We start from the raw sequence: 19,838 nt of genomic DNA on the forward strand, positions 1-19,838 counted from the left end.
GATGGATAATTATCTAGCCTTTGGATCCACCTGTAACATATGGTAAATATACCTTAGGACTGTGTACTGAAGGCACATACCCATGTTTAGATAACATTCACAGAGGATTATTTTGGTGTAGTTGGAATTTTGAATACTTTTGAGATTCAGCACAACGTATTTATTTAGTGCTGCCTACGTTGCATTGCTCTGGCAAAGAGAAAAAGAAAACTTAAGACATGGACTCCCCCACCGGAGAACACTTCAGTGACTTTGAGATCAAGTGCATAGGAGGGCAGGCTGTTTAACCTCTCCGGGACTCTGTTGGTCTGTAAGAGGTTTGGTCCAGAATCCTGCCCTCTGAAGTGCTTTTCAGCGCTAGCATTCTGTGATCAGAAGCCCCAGAAAGCGGGCGTTATAAGGAGTTCAGAGGAGGAGGAGTCTGTGGAGTGTGGATCGGGCAGAACCAGGACCCACGAGCGGGCAGGTCTTAGGGGACGTCGCGTCTGCTGCCCTTTGAAGTTAGAGCAGCGGTGTCTGCACTGCTTGCCTTTTGTACAAAGCCAACCGGCGTACCCTCTCCTGCTTTCGTGGCTTTTCGTCTCTGTAGATCAGGAAACACAGATACAACAAAGAAGTTGTTATAACCTATTATGTTGAAATCCAAATTCTGGGTTTACCTGAAACTAACTGGATACGTGTGACTAGAGGCAAACTGGCCAGCCGAACAAAGAGAAAGAAAGCTTGGGGAGTTTTAAATGATCCTCTTGAAGTGCGTCACATTGTTTTGATAGCATTAACGTATTGATAATATTATCCTAGGTAATTTCCTTCCCAAGAGTAAACATTTCCCAGATGTATCAAGTGTATATCGTCAGCTAGACTGTAGCGTTCAGCTGTCAGACTTTTAACATTCATTTTTCTGAGTCAGGGTATCACAAGTACGAGTAGTTTGACTCAGATTCTTTAAGGTGGACTTCTGTCTCTCCGTTATTTCTACCCGAATGCAAATAAAATAGGGGACCTGTCTTCCCCCTTGCCCGTGTGTCCTTGTGTAAGCAGCGGCCGCCGCCGCGGGTCACCCAGCCTCCAGCCGCAGAGGCCGAGCTGCTCTTGTCCGGGATCATTAGTGCAGGTTGTGTCTGTGCAGCTTTGCCAGCGCAGGGCTTTCTGTGACTCTTGTGAAAAGTCCGTATGTAATGAGCGATTACCTATGAAAATAAGCTGTAAAGAACGTTTTCATCTGATTTCACTTGAGTCGTTTTTCATGGTTATTGCAGGCAGGTTTTTTTTTTTGTTGGTTTGTTTTGTTTCCCCCTTGTAGTTCACGGCTGAGGTTTTTTGGTAAGTGGTTGAGCTTCTTCACAAGGTTAGGAAGTGTTTTGTGTTAACAGCTGTAATGCAGTTCTACGTTCAGAAGCCCCACCGCTGTTCCAGAACGGGAAAAGGGGTCCTCCCCGCCCTCTGAGGAGTGACCCGTGCTAGGCATGCCGGGTTGCACGCAGTGGGAATCTGCCTGTGAACTGCCCCGGGGGGTGAGGCGGAAACCCCTTCGGGTGGCTTTCTTCTCCTTCCAGTCTCAGACTTTCAGCTGCGCCATTCGTGCCTCACACGGATCTGCCTTGTAAGAGAGACGATTCCGAGTGAGGCAGAGACGGCCCTGGCTTACATGTGTCACTAGGGTCCACGGTTTAAACTGTCCCGTGGTTCCGAGAGTGGGCAGAGCCCTTCTGCTGGATGGGTGTCCTCAGCGGGGACAATACTTATATGAGAGTCAGAGGCTCTTCAGAGACATGGACCCCAAGTCAAGGGAGAAGTCAGAGCTCGGAAAACGTCAGCCCCTCTTACCTTCCTGTTTTCCCACAGTAGGTGACTGAATAAAAGAAAGAACGCGTGTGGTGTTCTCAGGTTGCCACTGCGTTTGATTATTGAGAAAGCAGGCATTTCTAAACCAGCAGACTGTCCAACACCCTCCCCTATGGTCATGACAATTTTATGCTTAGAGTTGCTAGCTCTGCGCTGTTTACGGGCAGTGTCCGTTTCCGCTCAGCGGGTTCAGCTCTCACACGGGCTCCTGCCTGCTACTCTGGGGTGGAACCTTGTTCTCCTGGCGGTTCGTAACTCAGAAGACATGAAAACTGCTCTCTGTAGATGCTCTGGAGGCTCTTGCAGGATCATGGTCCTTCTGATGAACTCTAGCATGTTATGAATTCACCCTGTATTTTTCAAACTGACGGTTACAATTTATTACCGGGTTGTGAGATGAATTTAGCAGGTCATCACTAGCATTAAAACAAGTGAAATAGAATAGAAACTGTGAGAGTGCCTATCAGGCGATGAAGGCTATATATATGATTGTGGGAAAAGTGAGCTTTTAACTGGGTTACATTGTGAAACTTAGTTCTTACTGTGATTTGCCTCAGAAATGTTTGAAAAACACCAGTTTAACTTATCTCCTTGTGTTGGATGGCAATTCAGTTTAATTCCACAAATGGTTTTACGTATGAGAGTAAACAGATGTACTCTGTGTCAAGAATGATTTCAAATACCTTCCTTTATTCATTTCACAATTGACGTGTATTTATCCTCATCATAGCCATGTAGCCCTGTGAGGGTGTAGATAATTTGGAGAAAGAACCTTAAAAGCCCCAGCCCCCCCCCCCCCCCCCCCCAATCTGTAGGTGTGGCAGGTGGCAGCTCTCGGCAGGCGCTGCCCTGAGACCGGGGGGGAAGCGGTGCTTGCTTCGCCGCAGACGGAGTCCGCAGTGAATCCCACTTGAAAATCAGATCAGTTATTTTGTTTGACGGAAAATGTCTTCCTTGAAAAGACATTGTTCCATGAAAAAGTACATGAACTTAAGCTGTTTTAGAAAACAGAGCGTATTGAGTATTCAGAGTCTCACGGCAGGTAATACCTTTACTATAAAAACCAGACTTTTACAAACTGGGTGGCTGTATGTTTTTACTGTTGGGTGGGCAGTCTGCATTAGTAGGCCCTGCTAAGGGTCTGGGATTTTATTATTCTGGATTTGCTCTGCTGTCATTTTTTTCTTATTTGTGGTTTTCTGTCCACAGGTGTGCCTTCTTCTTCCTGCTCCTCCTCACTGGAAAACATGCTTTTGTTTAACAGTCCTTCTGTGGGCCCCGACGCTCCCAGGATAGAGGACCTGAAGTGGCATTCCGCATTCTTCCGGAAGCAGATGGGCACCTCCTTGGTTCACTCGATGAAAAAGCCCCATAAGCGAGACCCGCTGCAGAACAGTGCTGGGAGTGAGGGCAGAACCTTGCCGAAGCAGCCAGAGCTGTGCAGTAGAAGGGAGGGGACGGTGGCCCCAGAGAGCTTCCTGAGTTTTGAAAAGACCTTTGTGGAAGCACGTCTCATATCAGCACAACAGAGAAATGGGGTGGTGACGCCGGACCACGGGAACAGGAGAGACCACCGTCTTCATTGTGATCTCGGGAAGGGGGACTTGAAGGACAGACCTTTCAAACAGAGTCACAAGCCTCTCAGGTCCACGGACGTGTCCCAGAGGCATGTGGACAACACAAGAGCCGCCACCTCCCCTGGGGCGGGGCAGTCGGCACCCGGCACGAGGAAGGAGGCAGTGCCCAAGTGCAACGGCTCCCTAGTCAAGGCGAACTGTCGCCAGCCCGCAGCCAAAGTGCCTACCACACCCGCCAGCCCGCTGAAAAACTGGGGGGGGTTCCGGATCCCAAAGAAGGGGGAGCGGCAGGAGCAGGGAGAGGCCCACGCGGGCGCCTGCCACCCGCCCCCGGACCAGCCCTGTTCGGGCTTAGGCCGAGTCCCGGCCAAGGAAAGGGCAAAGAGCAAACCGCAACCTGACAGTGAGAACGACGGCTACGTCCCCGACGTAGAAATGAGCGACTCAGAGAGTGAGGCGTCGGAAAAGAAATGTATGCGCGCCGGCAGCACTATCAACAGGAGGACGCACATTATCAGGAGGAGCATTTTGGCCTCTTGATGAAGCGGAGACGGCTTGGGAGCCATCGGGTAGGCGAGAGCTCGGACACGGGGCCGAGCGGAAACCCCGTCACTCCTGAGCTGCACGAACACATTTACTTGCGATTCAGATTGAATTTTTTTTTTTTTTTCAGAGTCATTTATAAATCATTGTTGTGAGAAGTGTGTTATTTGCAACTTGTTGAGGAAACGCAAGAGTTAGATTGTAACCGTAAGACACTGCTAAGGCTAGAGGCTGAATTAAACACTAAAATGATGAATGGATGAAATAAGTTTCTAAAGAGGGCAAGGCTTTTAAATAAGCCTCATGAGTTTTTCACTGCCCTCTGTATTCTTCCCAAAGCACAAACTCTCGGTTACCTGAATATACAGAATCAGATATGGTTCTTGAGAAACGCTCACGTACCATTTAATAGCCCATAAAACTTATTTGCTAGGACTGTGGTGGATCTTGAAATCATATTTATACTTTGGCCCGCAAGGCTGTTTTTGTTGCATTATAGTATACGGGCAGTAGCTCTGAAGCTTCAGTAACTCTAGGGAATTCTATGTGTAAATATAACAGAGGAGGGAAGAGAAAATTTAAAAGTCATTCCTGGAAGATCTGAAGGGACAGGGTAGAGCTGCTGGAGCTTGGAGATTTAGGGTAAATGTAAGCAAGGTCCTGCTGCCGGAAGCCCTTGAATGTGTTGTGGATATAGGGCTGGTGGAGAGTGAAGCCATTACCAAGTTCCATCTGTGAGAAAGGGCAGTTGAGGTCCCGTCTTTACCAGTCCTCTTGACCTTTCTCTTCCCTAACCACTGCCTTTTGGGCCAGCTTGGGATTTCGCTGGCCAGTGGCAAAAACTGGCCATCTGGCTTCCAACAATACAATGGCTATTCAAGTTCAAGTGATGAACTTCCAGACTCTGGTGACTCATATTTCCCAGAGCCGACCGCTAGTGCATATGTTGGGGAATCCGGCCTTCCAACATGAACAGATTCCTTAAAAAAAAAAAAAAAAGAAAAAGAAAAAAAGAAAGAAAAAAGAAAGAAAGAAAAAAAAAAGCAAAATAGGTTATATTTAAAAAAAAAAATAGAAAGGCAATAAGTTGCGATAACCTCTTACCACTGATTGACCAAGGTTATACAGGAAAGAGATTGAAGTGTAATAGGTTTTCTGGAGTCGGAGTTCTAAGCTCTAGTTCGTAACTTGGACTTTCTAATTGCAAACGGCAATAACTAGTAAGTTATCAGCAATAATAAATTTAGCATTAAATTTGAGTACAATGTTCTGTTTTTGCACTCACTGCAGTGCATTATGTATTAAGACAGTGGATAGTGTTAAGGTCCTGTTAATTTTTTTTGGAATTCAATGTAGTTGTGAATCAAACTTAAGGAAAGTTTAAGTAGCAATGAGATTTAGAATTATGGGCACTTGGAACAAGCCCAACTTCCCCTAAATTATCCTTTAGTTTGTTAATATCAGTATTCAGATTCCTGATTCATTTATATACATTTGTTTCCATGTGGCAGGGACATTCTGATACTTAATGAGTAATGCTTTGGGTTCTGTAGTTACCTTTCAAGTCTTCCGGACGACTGCCAACAAGGAAAAAGGCTTATTGAATTCCATCTTGCTATGCAAGTTTTATCAGATGATCAAATAGTAGATCTGATACATCCCCATTGTATGTATGACATTTTCAAACCAAGTCTTAACTTTTCGAATACATTTTAGTAGCTAATTCAGGGGAGGGGAAAGAATGACCCAGGTTTTTAGATTGACTATTTTTGAGCTATGGGGCTCATTTTTCAAAGACTGTTACAGTCCAGATAAACTGTTGCTACAGATACTAGAAGTTTCTTATGAATCCAAGTTGTACATTAACTCGGCATAATTTAAATTTTTTTTTTTTTTTTTTTTTTTTTTTTGCATATGAGCAAAAAACCTTTTGCTGGATACAGAAGAAGGTGGACTCGATTTACAGTTATCTTTTGACTACAGCAACAGCTCTGGGTGAGAGTAGAATATATAGAGGGATAATTTGTCAAGCCATAGAAAGAAAATCTAAATTAATTCTAGTAAGTGTATGACCTCTCACCATTATAAGAGGTACCAGATTCATTTGCACTATTAGGAATGCTAGTTTTGTGCAAAAATAATGCCTTACCTGTTTTTTCCCCACATTTAGGTTGAAAAGCTTTCAAACGTTCCAAGTTATGCTGAACCAAAAACAAAACAAAACAAAAAATAAAAATAAAAAAAAACCCACACAAGAACAAAACACCCAAAAACAAAAAGCCCACACTTTTAATTCCTGCTTTGAAATGCAAATGGTACAGAGCTCGGTTTCTCTGGCAGTGTAATGATAGCTCTGTGAGTGGGTGAGTTTCACGTCCTGCTGGGAACTCTGTATGCGGCGGCATGAGCAGCAACCAGCCCGCCGAACCTGCCCACTTGCACTCTGAGTACGGAACCATTTGCTCTTCTTTTCTCCTTTTTCTTTTTTTTTTTTTTTAAAGCTTTATCTATCTTTCCTTGTGCATCCTGACCAAGAAATATCTTTGATTATGATCAATGTATTATGTCAAAATGTAGGCTAGTTAAACTTTTGTAAAGTTGCCTGGAATGTCATTTGTTAGGTTATAAACACAAAATCTAAATGAAGGGTTATATGTGTTGTGTACAAATCTTAATTATTTTGAAATGGACAGACTTGTCATTACATTTGTAACCTTGTACAGAGGATTTTTCACTATGTGCCTAGCTTGGTGTCCATTCAGCTAAAGTTGGGAAAAAAAAGGTGCATGAAGAGTTAAAAATCAGAATTAAACAAAGTATATGTAGAGATGACTATTTTATATTACATGGCCCAATCCTGTATTTATTTCTACCCCCTTTTTGAAAGTATTTATAAAACTAGTTGAGGACAGCTGTATTTTTTTGTTGAACTATTTAGTAGAATTTGTGCCTTTTTGTCTGTATGTGAATAAATGCTGTACATTTTGCAGTACATTTTAGAGTCTTGAAATCTGGTTTTGCTAAATGTTTAGATGTATATGACTTAGCTGCATATGTATGTGACGTCTCACATGACGGTACATGTCGACAGTCTCACAGCTTAGATCAGGAACGTGAGCTGCAGGGAACATGACAAGATTTTGGAAGAGCGCAGATTCACTAGGCTGCTTTCTGGCTCAACTTCGATGGTGAGACACTGACATATGCTAATGGTTTGATTTTAGTGTTCCCCACCTGGAGTTCTTTCCAGAATACAGTTTTAGAACTGAAAACAACCAGTTGAAGCCACTTATACACATTAGGGTTGGAGACACCTGGGTTTAAAGGCTGAAGTACAGTTTACCAGCCGTGTGACCTTTGCCAAGTCACCTAACCTTTATAAGCCTCAATTTTCCCTTCTGTAAAAAGACAGTGACATCCTACTGTCTTCCTGGGGTTGCTGTGACATTTAAAGCCAGCTCACGGAGCATCTCATATAAAGCACGTAGTAGGCATTTGGTAAATGTTTGGCTATTTTTATGATTGGGAACAAGACACTGACTTCTTCAACATAATGTTGACTGATAAGCCTTCTGAGGCAAAAAAAAAATGTTATTTCTGAATGACAGAGAGACTGTCTTTATAAGGCTCTTAAAAAGTAATTTTCAGGGCTTCCCTGGTGGCGCAGCGGTTGAGAATCTACCTGCCAACGCAGGGGACACGGGTTCGAGCCCTGGTCTGGGAAGATCCCACATGCCGCGGAGCAACTGGGCCCGTGAGCCACAACTACTGAGCCTGCACGTCTGGAGCCTGTGCTCCGCAACAAGAGAGGCCGCGCTAGTGAGAGGCCCGCGCACCGAGGTGAAGAGTGGCCCCCGCTCGCCACAACTAGAGAAAGCCCTCGCACAGAAACGAAGACCCACACAGCCAAAAATAAAAATAAATAAAAAATTAATTTAAAAAAAAGATTAAAAAAAATAACTTTCAAAGGGCAGTTTCATTAAATGCATTCTTTTGATCACAGAATTCTGGAACATTAGGGCAAAGAAGAGGTATCACTATTCTACAAAGAAGACATGTCCAAGATCATAGCATTAGGCATTGGTGGGACTGGGCCAAGGCCCTAGTTCTAATTTCTAGTTTGGTGTTCTCCCTGCCTGAAACAGGCTTTACTCAACCCCTACATTGCAGGCGTTAGCATATAATGAAATGCACCTTTGTGCTGGGAACAGCAAAGGCCAGGAGGTTACATATTCTCATGTAGATTACAATGTACAGGAGTCACAACAGGGTAGAGGTATAGTCCCTAATTTACAATTTTTTGTAAAAATTTGGCCAGTTTTTTGTTTTGTTATGTTTTTTTGTGGTACGCAGGCCTCTCACTGTTGTGGCCTCTCCCGTTGCGGAGCACAGGCTCTGGACGCGCAGGCTCAGCGGCCACGGCTCAGGGACCCAGCCGCTCCGCGGCACGTGGGATCTTCCCGGACCGGGGCACGAACCCACGTCCCCTGCATCGGCAGGCGGACTCCCAACCACTGCGCCACCAGGGAAGCCCTGGCCAGTTTTTTTAAACATGAATTGTTCATACACTTGGCTAAAAGCTTATTTCTCCTTGTTCCTCCTTAGTGACTATTCACTTCCACGTAGCTTGCTCTGAGTAAGGCCCCAGAGAGAAATAACTGTGATTCTTCCTACAAGGTCTAAAGTTGAATAAGCATGATAGTTCTCTAGGGAAATTAAGTCCCCAGGAGCCAGAGGAAGGGCCTATTGCTGGTAATTCTGCAACATGTGATGGGAAATGTGGCACCAGGGACTCGTGTATGTGTTTTTAGCCAGATCACTTAGAAAACGGTTTCTACCTTTGAAACATTCTCCATCTGCAGCAAACTTCGCAATTGACTTCAGGGTTGAAATCTTCAATATGATTTCCCTTCAATGCTCAGAACTGCATTAGATGATGTGCTCCAGTCTGGGGCAGAATAGACCTTTGACTGAAAAAGAGGGTAAAAGCAAATCTGTTATCTACTTCCTTGACTTCGACCATTCCTTATGCTGCTAAGTTTGATGTTGCTGCGATCCCGCTCTTCCTGAGTTCTGGTGGACTGCTTGTTGGGCATTTCCTCTTTGATGTATGCAGGTACTTGAGATTTTGGAACTCATACTTTTCTATATCTTGCCTTAAGAGAATGCCACCCAAGCCTGGAACGTGTTCTTATTTCTTCAACTCCTGTAGCCAAATGGTGATCTACATCTATATATTATATGTAATATCTCTTCAGCACCTTTTGCTTCTCTTAATCCCACTACCGCTTGCCATACAGCGTTCAAGCCTCATCATTTCTTGCCTGGATTATTGCAGCAGCCTCTTACCTGGTTTCCTTGATTCAAGTCTTGCTGAAATTAATCACTCCGCCCAGTTAGCTGCAGTCTTGCCAGCGCTATCTCCATAGTCATAACTTCCACAATGAAAACTGACTTTGTTATTCCACATGCTCGTCAGAGAACCTCCAGGCTTCTGTAGATGATTACAAAAGGCTTATCAAATGGCAAAAGCACTGCTTGGTATTTTATGCGTATTAATTTGTTTAAACCTCACAGCATGTGAGGAAGGCACTATTGTCTATCTGCAGACGAGGACACGGAGGCACAGAAATTAAGTAATTTGCTCAAGGTCAGGAGGTGGTAGAGCCGGGCGTCAGTCCTAGCCAGGCTGCAACTAAGCCCCCCGGGCCCTACTGCCTCTCAGAATATAAAAAGGGTTCACATAAAGTAGTTCATGTGTTCTTGAGTATACGGAGGAGTATACATGTGAACTTTCAGATCAATGAACTTCTGTAAAGTAAAGCTAATTACCTTGGTTTCCAACATTAGGTTAGTGTACTGCTTGAATGACTAGGAACATGACCTAACGGACAACGAGCAGTATTGCTGGCTTGTAGTCAGTTAGTCCCGCCTTCTTCTAGGAAGAACGGGATTCGTTCATTCAGTGTCCTGTACATTGATGTAACACACATGCACACACGTATTTACAGAGATAAAATATATGCCTATGGTAAAAGACAGCACTGCTATCAAGAACTCAGAGAATAATTTTCTCTATATCCTGACACGTTACTTGGAAAGTTAAAGAGAATTATTTAAAATCACATTGTTTCTTGACAACGAATCTGCAGTTAGGACTAATGTCTTAAAACTTTGATGCTATGCAAAACCTTCAAATCAGTATTTCTGTGATATAAAGTATAATAAATCTGGTTAGCTTTTATAAATAAGTCAAACAAATTAAATAGCAAAGATAAAAGAAAAAAATGTATACCATCATTCCTAATGTATCACTAATATTCTCACTACTATTTGGCTTATATACGGCTGAGTTCTAAATAGTACATTTATAATTATGGGTTACTTATGGTTATTTTACCTATTAATCTGGCTGATGGCTTAATTTCCAGATTATCATCAGTGTGAGGCCATTTCTTCATGAAGCAAATCTTTTTCTCTGGTGTTTCCTTCCTCCATGTAGCAGCCTCAGAGGTGCCTTCCTTCTTGCTCATTTTGGCTCTGCTCCAGCTTTACAGTTTGAATCATTTGAGCTTCTCTTTTTCATGTCAAACGCTTGTGGTCATATCTTTGCCTCAAAGAGTTCCAAACACTCAAAGTAAGTAAATACCTTTCAAATACCTTGCTTTAAAATACCATGCTTGTTTCGACACAGGAAAATCATATCATATAGTATCAACCACTTTATAATTGCTAAACACAATTTAACATATATTTATTATTTTTTGGTAAATTTTTTTTGGTGAAATGGTCACCACCTATTAAAGAAATCTGTCAGTAATGTTTTTTTTTTGGATCTGTCTCCTAAAGCAAAGGAAATAAAACCAAAAATAAACAGATAGGACCTAATTAAACTTAAAAGCTTTTGCATATCAAAGGAAACCATAAACAAAATGAAAAGACAACCTACTGAATGGGAGAAAATATTTGCAAATGATATGGCTGATAAGGGGTTAATATCCAAAATATATAAACAGTTCATATAACTCAACGTAAAAAAAAACTGATTAAAAATGCACAGAAGACCTGAATAGATATTTTTCCAAAGAGGAAATGCAGACAGCCAACAGCCACAGGAAAAGATCTTCAACACTGCTAATTATCAGGGAAGTGCAAATCAAGACCACAAGGATGTATCACCTCACACCTGTCAGAATGGCCATCATCAAAAAGAACACAAATAACAAATGTTGGCAAGGATGTGGTTGGTAGGAATGTAAATTCCCTACTGTGGAAAACAGTTTTGATGGTCCTTAAAAAACTAAAAATAGAACTACCATATGATGCTGCAATTCCACTCCTGGGCATATAACTGGAAAAGATGAAAACTCTAATTCAAAAAGACACATGCACCCTCAATGTTCATTGCAACATTATTTACAACAGGCAGGACATGGAAGCAACCTAAGTGTCCATCAGCAGATGAATGGATAAAGGATATATATATATACACACGTATATGTATGTGTATACACACACACACACACACACACACACACACACACAATGGAATACTATTCAGCCATGAAAAAAGAAATTTTGTCATTTTCAACAACATGTATAGACTTGGAGGGTATTATGCCAAGTAAAATAAGTCAGACAGAGAAAGACAAATACTGTATGATATCTGTTATATATGGAATCTAAAAAATACAACACACTGGTGAATATAACAAAGAAGAAGACTTACCGATATAGAGAATAAACTAATGGTTACCAGTGGGGAGAAGGAAGAGAAGAGGGGCAATGTAGTGGTAGAAGATTAGGAGGTGAAAACTATTACATATAAAATAGGCTGCAAGGATATATTGTACAACATGGGGCATATAGTCAATATTTTATAACTTATAACCTTTAAACATTGTGAATCACTATATGGTACACTTGTAACATAATGCTGTACATCAACTGTACTTCAATTGAAAAAAAAGAAAGCTTTATAAGGCAATCAAAAACAAAAATCTGGAAACCTTTAAAGGAGGTAACCCACTAATTTATATAACTTCCTTTGCTCAGATCTATATTTTTCACTAAAGTTACTTGACTTTTTAGGTTATGGCCAATTTCTTTTCGAGGTTTGAAAAAATACCCAAATCCCACTAGATATGAAGATGCTTTTCTTAGGAAGTTTTCTATGTAATGCATATAATTTGATAACCAAAAGGGCTTTTTGGGTTAGAGTCAGAGACCGAAAAGGCAAAGAAAGACTCGGTCACAGCTCCGACTCGTTATCATAAGGCTGATGAATGAAAAAGTGAACGCAGAATTTTTCAAAACCTATTTTGTGTCTGTATTTTCTATCAAGAACACGAATCCTTGAACTGAAAATGAAAGAATGGACACTAGTAAGAGTTACCTGAAGTCTAGGATGAAGCACTTGTTGGAGAGTACCGAGCTGTTTACAGTGAGTTCGAGCCTCCTGACGCAGAGGAATTAGACCCCGGGGCACCCATAATTCCAGTTTGGCTTTGAATGCAGTCACTTTATCTGCCAACTTGAACACAGCTGTCGTTCTCCCCTGAAGTGACAGATTGAGTTTGTTAAGCAGGTTGAATATGCCACACAAGGAAGCAAGTTCTGTGACCCCTTCTGCGCCACTGCAACGTGCTGCCAGTGGTGACTTTTTCTAAAAGAAATCTCCGGAGCGGCTCTTGTAACTCAAAAGCTCTGGCCAGTGTTCTACTTTTAGAAAGCCATCTCACTTCTGTGTATAAGAGAAGACGTGTGAACACTGGGATTTTTGACATGTTTCAAACATTAGCAGAGATTTTGAAAGGGACTGAGCCAGGGCCTTCTTTCTCCCAGCTGGTGCATGACCACCCATCTCAGCTTTCAAAAGACTTTGAGCACTTCCCAACCACAAATGACCCCAAACTGGGAAAGAATGGATCTGCGACCCATCTGTGAAAAAGCCTGGTGAATCGACTTTGTCCGTGCCAGAAGAGGATCAACTGCTTGAGATCGCAAATGACGGTGGCCTTAAAAGTGTGTTTGAGACAACTTGAAATCTCCAGACGTTCTGGATTAAAGTCAAGGCGGAATATCCTGATGTTGCCACAAAAGCACTGAAAAGCCCGCGTCCATTTCAACATCCTATCTCTGTGAAGCAGGGTTTTTCTGCAGGGACAGCGACCAAAACGAGATCACGGAGTTGACTGGACATAAGCAACACACATCGGTGTCACCGTGTCCCATCCCCCCCAGATGGGACCATCTAGTTGCAGGAAAACAAGCTCAGGGCTCCCACTGATTCTGCATTATGGTGAGTTGTATAATTATTTCATTATGTATTACAATGTTATAATAACAGAACTGCACAATAAACGTAAAAAACAAAACAAAACCAAACAAAAAGCCCCGGGGGCGCTCAGAGAACCTGTAGAGGCGACGGCTCGGTCACTGTCAGCGAATGGGAGACATGGCAAAAGCACGACTCCCGCAGACTCTCAAGATGCGGCGTTGCCAGAAGGAATCTGGTGTTGGAGACCTGGTTTGAAAGGCTGCAGTGCTACTTTCCATCTATGTGACCCTGGGCCAGGTGTTTAACTTTTACGACACCTTCTATCTTCGGAAAAGGAATGAAAACACCGGCCTAGCAGCAACCCCTACCTAGCAGGGCTGTTGGATTATACAAGATGATAAATGCAAAATGCTAGCACAATGCTCGTATAAGGGTAGGTGCTCGATAAATAGACATTAATACAGATCAGCATGGTTATTGTAGATCCAGGGGAAGATTCTCCAATAGATCCAATGGATTCTTTTGGTTATTTGCAGAAACATGACTGTAGCTACTCTCATTCTCCCTTATACCCGACAGCACAGTTCACATGAAAGGAAATCCTAGTCTCATATTTTTTTTTTTTTTTTTTGCGGGCCTCTCACTGTTGTGGCCTCTCCCGTTGCGGAGCACAGGCTCTGGACGCACAGGCTCAGCGGCCATGGCTCACGGGCCCAGCCGCTCCGCGGCACGTGGGATCCTCCCGGACCGGGGCACGAACCCGCGTCCCCTGCATCGGCAGGCGGATTCTCAACCACTGCGCCACCAGGGAAGCCCAAGTCTCATATTTTTAATCTTCACAGATCTAAGTGCCAACAGATTTCCGCATACATCATATTATGATCTGATGGCTTTCTTATTCTTTGAAAAAAGGATAAAAATCGTGACCTAGAGTTTCCATGATCCATACTAAAGGACTGAAAGGGTTTTAAACGTAAAAGGAAAAAGCAGTGATTACTAGGATGCTACGTGGATCTACTAAGGAGAAACCCATCTAAATTGTCTTCTCAGACAGGAGTACTAGATTAGGTCTGGGAAGAATGACAGCTGCAGCATAAATGAACTTTCCTAGGCAGAAGCCTAGGTCTTTCTTGATGTTTTTATGATAGTGTAGAAGCAGCAATATGGGCTAGATTAAAAACAGGTGACTGTCCGTGCCTCATGGGTCCTGACTATAACCTGTCATGGGAGGTGGCAGTTGGTATGTTCGAAGAGACTGACTGTACTCAGATCTGTCTAGTTCTTGTTTTTTCAGTAATTTTCATGAAAATATGGGTGGCATGTCTATCAAAGCTGTAGATGGAATTCACTGTAAATAAAAAATTGTCATGGATGCAAGAAATATAGCAATAAAACAAAATTAGACACAGTTCCTATGCTTATAGGTAACAAACTGGATGACAGAATTAGGAGGTAAAATGACCTCAGCATGCTGTAATAATATAATGAAAAGTGATAAATGACCAGTCCAGCTTCTGGGGCAAAGATCTGGCTTAGCAACAAAACCTTTGGAAAAAACTTAAGATTTCAGTCAACAATATGCTCAATATCTGTCCAACTGTGTGATTCAACTTCCAAAAAAGCTAACATGATTTTAAGCTGAATTCAAGGAAGGCGTAGACTCCAGACCAGTAATTCTCATTTTTTTGTCATCCTAAATACTAATGAGAAATTATATGAACATTTTCCTGAATCGCTAACTCAGTAACTGTTAAAGCAGGCTTCCATAAGAGAATATGTCACTCTTCTTGGGGTGAGGGAAAGGGGAAGGCTATGTACTGTGAAGCCACAGTTCCCTGGAGGTGATAATAAGCTGTCCCCCCCTCTCCCCTCCTTGGGCAGGTATCACTTACCCTCTCCCCACCATTCCCAGTCATGATCCAGAACAAGGGAATTAATAGTTTATACCCTGAAAATAATGTTTGGCTCTGGGCATAAGACTGAGGCATCCCAAGCATACCTGGTGTAAAGTAAGGTACTCGTAAGTATCTGTTGAAAGAGTGAAAGAAGATATATATGTTTTCAGAGCCCAGTGACTGGCTGGCGCAAGGACTCAAAACCAAGTCCTCTGAGGAAACAAGAGATGCTTACTAAGTCCAGGGAGAGCATGATAATTATTTTTAAAAGGCTGAAGATCTGCCATGTGTAAGATGGTTTAGACTTACTCTGTTGTACAAGGCAGAACGAGGGGAGGAGACACATTTCAGTTCAGTATCAGCAAGAACTTTCTAGTGGTCAAGGCTGTTGCAAAGTGGACTGGGCCACCTCAAGGGAGAGGGAGCTGCCTACCCCGCCCCAGTGAACTTCAACAGCTGTGCACAGTAACGCTCGCATTTTGTTACTAAAAATAAAGGAGTGAGCTATAAGAACATGTACTTAAAAAGGAAGAAACTAGAGCAGGTTCAAAGTTATCTCTATAATGTTTTTCTCCTTTGCTTCCATTCCAAAATACTTTTTGAGTGGAAGAAATAAGTGTAGGGTTAGAGCTAGTGCATTGGGAGTGTCTACAGGCATGTGGGGCACGTGTGAATTTTTGTGGTGAACCCCTGGGCTACAAGACCACTTACTTAGTGTAGATTTTTTTCTTGGTGGTTGGGTGGGTGCCAATGTTGTAAAAAATTACTTTAAAAATGTCTTTCCAGAGAGGAGAGAAGATGGCGGAAGAGTAAGACGCGGAGATCACCTTCCTCCCCACAGATACATCAGAAATACATCTACACGTGGAACTGCTCCTATAGAACACGCACCGAACGCTGGCAGAGGACCTCAGGCCTCCCAAAAGGCAAGAAACTCCCCTCGTACCTGGGTAGGGCGAAAGAAAAAAAGAATAAACAGAGACAAAGAATAGGGACGGGACCTGCACCAGTGGGAGGGAGCCGTGAAGGAGGAAAGGTTCCCACACACTAGAAGCCCCTTCGCGGGCGGAGACTGCAGGTGGCGGAGTGGGGAAGCTTCAGAAACACGGAGGAGAGCGCAGCCACAGGGTGCGGAGGGCAAAGCGGAGAGATTCCCGCAGAGGATCGGTGCCGATCAGCGCTCACCGGCCTGAGAGGCTTGTCTGCTCACCCGCCGGGGTGGGCGGGGCTGGGACCTGAGGCTCGGGCTTCGGAGGTCGGAGAGGACTGGGGTTGGCGCGTGAGCACAGCCTGAAGGGGTTAGTGCGCCACGGCTGGCCGGGAGGGAGTCCGGGAAACAGTCTGGAGCTGCCGAAGAGACAAGAGACCTTTTCTTCCCTCTTTGCTTCCTGGGGCATGAGGAGAGGGGATTCAGAGCGCCACTTAAACGAACTCCAGAGACGGGGGCGAGCCGCGGCTATCCGCACGGACCCCAGAGACCAGCATGGACGCTAAGGCTGCTGCTGCCGCCACCAAGAAGCCTGTGTGCGAGCACAGGTCACTCTCCACACCTCCGCTCCTGGGAGCCTGTGCAGCCCGCCACTGCCAAGGTCCAGGGATCCAGGGACAACTTCCCAGGGAGAACGCACGGCGCACCTCAGGCTAGTGCAACGTCACGCCGGCCTCTGCCCGTCGCAGGCTCGCCCCGCATCCGCGCCCCTCCCTTCCCCCGGCCTGAGTGAGCCACAGCCCCCAAATCAGCTGCTCTTTTAACCCCGTCCTGTCTGAGCAAAGAACAGACGCCCTCAGGTGACCTACACGCAGAGGCGGGGCCAAGTCCATAGCTGAACCCCGGGAGCTGTGCGAACACAGAAGAAAAAGGGAAATCTTTCCCAGCAGCCTCAGAAGCAGTAGATTAAAGCTCCACAATCAACTTGATGTACCCTGCATTGGTGGAATACCCGAATAGAAAACGAATCATCCCAAATTGAGGAGGTGGATATTGGGAGCAGGATATATTATTTTTTTTCCCTTTTTCTCTTTTTCTGAACTGTGTACGTGTATGCTTCTGTGTGAGATTTTGTCTGCATAGCTTTGCTTTCACCATTTGTCCTAGGGTTCTGACGATCCCTTTTTTTTTTTAATTTTTATTTTTTTTACTTAAAATTTTCTTTTTCTTAATAATTTTTTATTTTAATAACTTTATACTACTTTATTTTATCTTCTTCCTTCCTTCCTTTCTTTTCTTTCTTCGTTTCTATTTTTTCTCCCTTTTATTCTGAGCCGTGTGGATTAAAGGCTCTTGGTGCTCCAGCCAGGCATCAGGGCTGTGTCTCTGAGGTGGGAGATCCAACTTCAGGACACTGGTCCACAAGAGACCTCCCAGCTCCACATAATATCAAATGGTGAAAACCTCCCAGAGATCTCCATCTCAACACCAAGACCCAGCTTCACTCAATGACCAGCAAGCTACAGTGCTGGACACCCTATGCCAAACAACTAGCAAGACAGGAACACAGCTCCATCCATTAGCAGAGAGGCTGCCTAAAATCATAATAAGGCCACAGACACCCCAAAACACACCAGCAGACGTGGACTTGCCCAGCAGAAAGACAAGATCCATCCTCATCCACCAGAACACAGGCACTAGTCCCCTCAACCAGGAGACCTACTCAACCCACTGAACCAACCTTAGCCACTGGGGACAGACACCAAAAACAACAGGAACGACAAACCTGCAGCCAGCAAAAAGGAGACCCCAAACACAGTAAGATAAGCAAAATGAAAAGACAGAACAACACACAGAAGATGAAGCAGCAAGATAAAAACCCACCAGACCTAACAAACGAAGAGGAAATAGGCAGTCCACCTGAAAAAGAATTCAGAATAATGATAGTAAAGATGATCCAAAATCTTGGAAATAGAATGGAGAAAATGCAAGAAACATTTAACAAGGACCTAGAAGAACTAAAGAGGAAGCAAGCAATGATGAACAACACAATAAATGAAATTAAAAATACTCTAGATGGGATCAATAGCAGAATAACTGAGGCAGAACGGTTAAGTAACCTGGAAGATAAAATAGTGGAAATAACTACTGCAGAGCAGAATAAAGAAAAAAGAGTGAAAAGAACTGAGGACAGTCTCAGAGACCTCTGGGACAACATTAAACACACCAACATTCGAATTATAGGGGTCGCAGAAGAAGAAGAGAAAAAGAAAGGAACTGAGAAAATATTTGAAGAGATTATAGTTGAAAACTTCCCTAATATGGGAATGGAAAGAGTTAATCAAGTTAAGGAGCACAGAGAGTCCGATACAGGATAATTACAAGTAGAAACATGCCAAGACACATATTAATCAAACTGTCAAAAATTAAATACAAAGAAAACATATTAAAAGCAGCATGGGAAAAACAACAAATAACACACAAGAGAATCCCCATAAGGTTAACAGCTGATCTTTCAGCAGAAACTCTGCAAGCCAGAAGGGGGTGGCAGGACATATTTAAAGTGATGAAGGAGAAAAACCTACAAGCAAGATTACTCTACCCAGCAAGGATCTCATTCAGATTTGATGGAGAAATTAAAACCTTTACAGACAAGCAAAAGCTGAGAGAATTCAGCACCACCAAACCAGCTTTACAACAAATGCTAAAGGAACTTCCCTAGGCAAGAAACACAAGAGAAGGAAAAGACCTACAAGAACAAACCTGAGGCCTTCCCTGGTGGCGCAGTGGTTGAGAGTCCACCTGTTGACGCAGGGGACACGAGTTTGTGCCCCGGTCCGGCAAGATCCCACATGCCATGGAGCGGCTAGGTCCGTGAGCCATGGCCGCTTAGCCTGTGCGTCCAGAGCCTGTGCTCCACAACGGGAGAGGCCACAACAGTGAGAAGCCTGCGTACCGCAAAAAGAAAAAAAAAAAAAAAGAACAAACCCAAAACAATTAAGTAAATGGTAATAGGAACATACATATCGATACTTACCTTAAATGTAAATGGATGAAATGCTCCCACCAAAAGACAGAGACTGGCTGAATGGATACAAAAACAAGATCCATATATATGCTGTCTACAAGAGACCCACTTCAGACCTAGGGACACATACAGACTGAAAGTAAGGGGATGGAAAAGGATATTCCATGCAAATGTAAATCAGAAGAAAGCTGGAGTAGCAATTCTCATATCAGACAAAATACTTTAAAATAAAGACTATTACAAGAGACAAAGAAGGACACTACATAATGATCAAGGGATTGATCCATGAAGAAGATATAACAATTGTAAATATTTATGCACCCAACATAGGAGCACCTCAATACATAAGGCAAATACTAACAGCCATAAAAGGAGAAATTGACAGTAACACAATCATAGTAGGGGACTTTAACACCCCACTTTCACCAATGGACAGATCATCCAAAATGAAAATAAATAAGGAAACACAAGCTTTAAATGATACATTAAACAAGATGTACTTGATATTTATAGGACATTCCATCCAAAAACAACAGAATACACATTTCTCTCATGTGCTCATGGAACATTCTCCAGGATAGATCATATCTTGGGTCATAAATCTAGCCTTGGTGAATTTAAGAAAATTGAAATCGTATCAGGTATCTTTTCCGACCACAACACTATGAGACTAGATATCAATTACAGGCAAAGATCTGTAAAAAATACAAACACATGGAAGCTAAACAATACACTACTTAAT

General features: G+C 43.2%; 2 protein-coding genes across 15 annotated transcripts in view; one reads left to right on the forward strand and one right to left on the reverse strand.

The window, feature by feature from the left end:
- The window catches only part of JADE1 (jade family PHD finger 1), a 196,334-nt gene extending 189,408 nt beyond the window's left edge, over positions 1 to 6,926 (forward strand). For all 13 annotated transcript variants that reach the window (XM_067036660.1, XM_059067121.2, XM_059067131.2 and 10 more), the window contains one exon: positions 3,055 to 6,926. In XM_067036660.1, the coding sequence (XP_066892761.1) occupies positions 3,055 to 3,962 (908 nt within the window). In that variant the 3' untranslated portion in view covers positions 3,963 to 6,926. The remainder of the gene's footprint in view (positions 1 to 3,054) is intronic.
- The window catches only part of SCLT1 (sodium channel and clathrin linker 1), a 232,377-nt gene continuing 215,215 nt past the window's right edge, over positions 2,677 to 19,838 (reverse strand). For both annotated transcript variants that reach the window (XM_067036667.1, XM_067036666.1), the window contains exons 21-25: positions 10,366 to 12,522; positions 9,315 to 9,459; positions 8,804 to 8,935; positions 6,115 to 6,166; positions 2,677 to 4,945 (exon numbers count right to left, since the gene is read on the reverse strand). In XM_067036667.1, the coding sequence (XP_066892768.1) occupies positions 12,217 to 12,522 (306 nt within the window). In that variant the 3' untranslated portion in view covers positions 2,677 to 4,945; positions 6,115 to 6,166; positions 8,804 to 8,935; positions 9,315 to 9,459; positions 10,366 to 12,216. The remainder of the gene's footprint in view (positions 4,946 to 6,114; positions 6,167 to 8,803; positions 8,936 to 9,314; positions 9,460 to 10,365; positions 12,523 to 19,838) is intronic.

Source organism: Kogia breviceps, chromosome 6 (genome assembly GCF_026419965.1).
Source record: "Kogia breviceps isolate mKogBre1 chromosome 6, mKogBre1 haplotype 1, whole genome shotgun sequence".
Classification (NCBI taxonomy): domain Eukaryota; kingdom Metazoa; phylum Chordata; class Mammalia; order Artiodactyla; family Physeteridae; genus Kogia; species Kogia breviceps.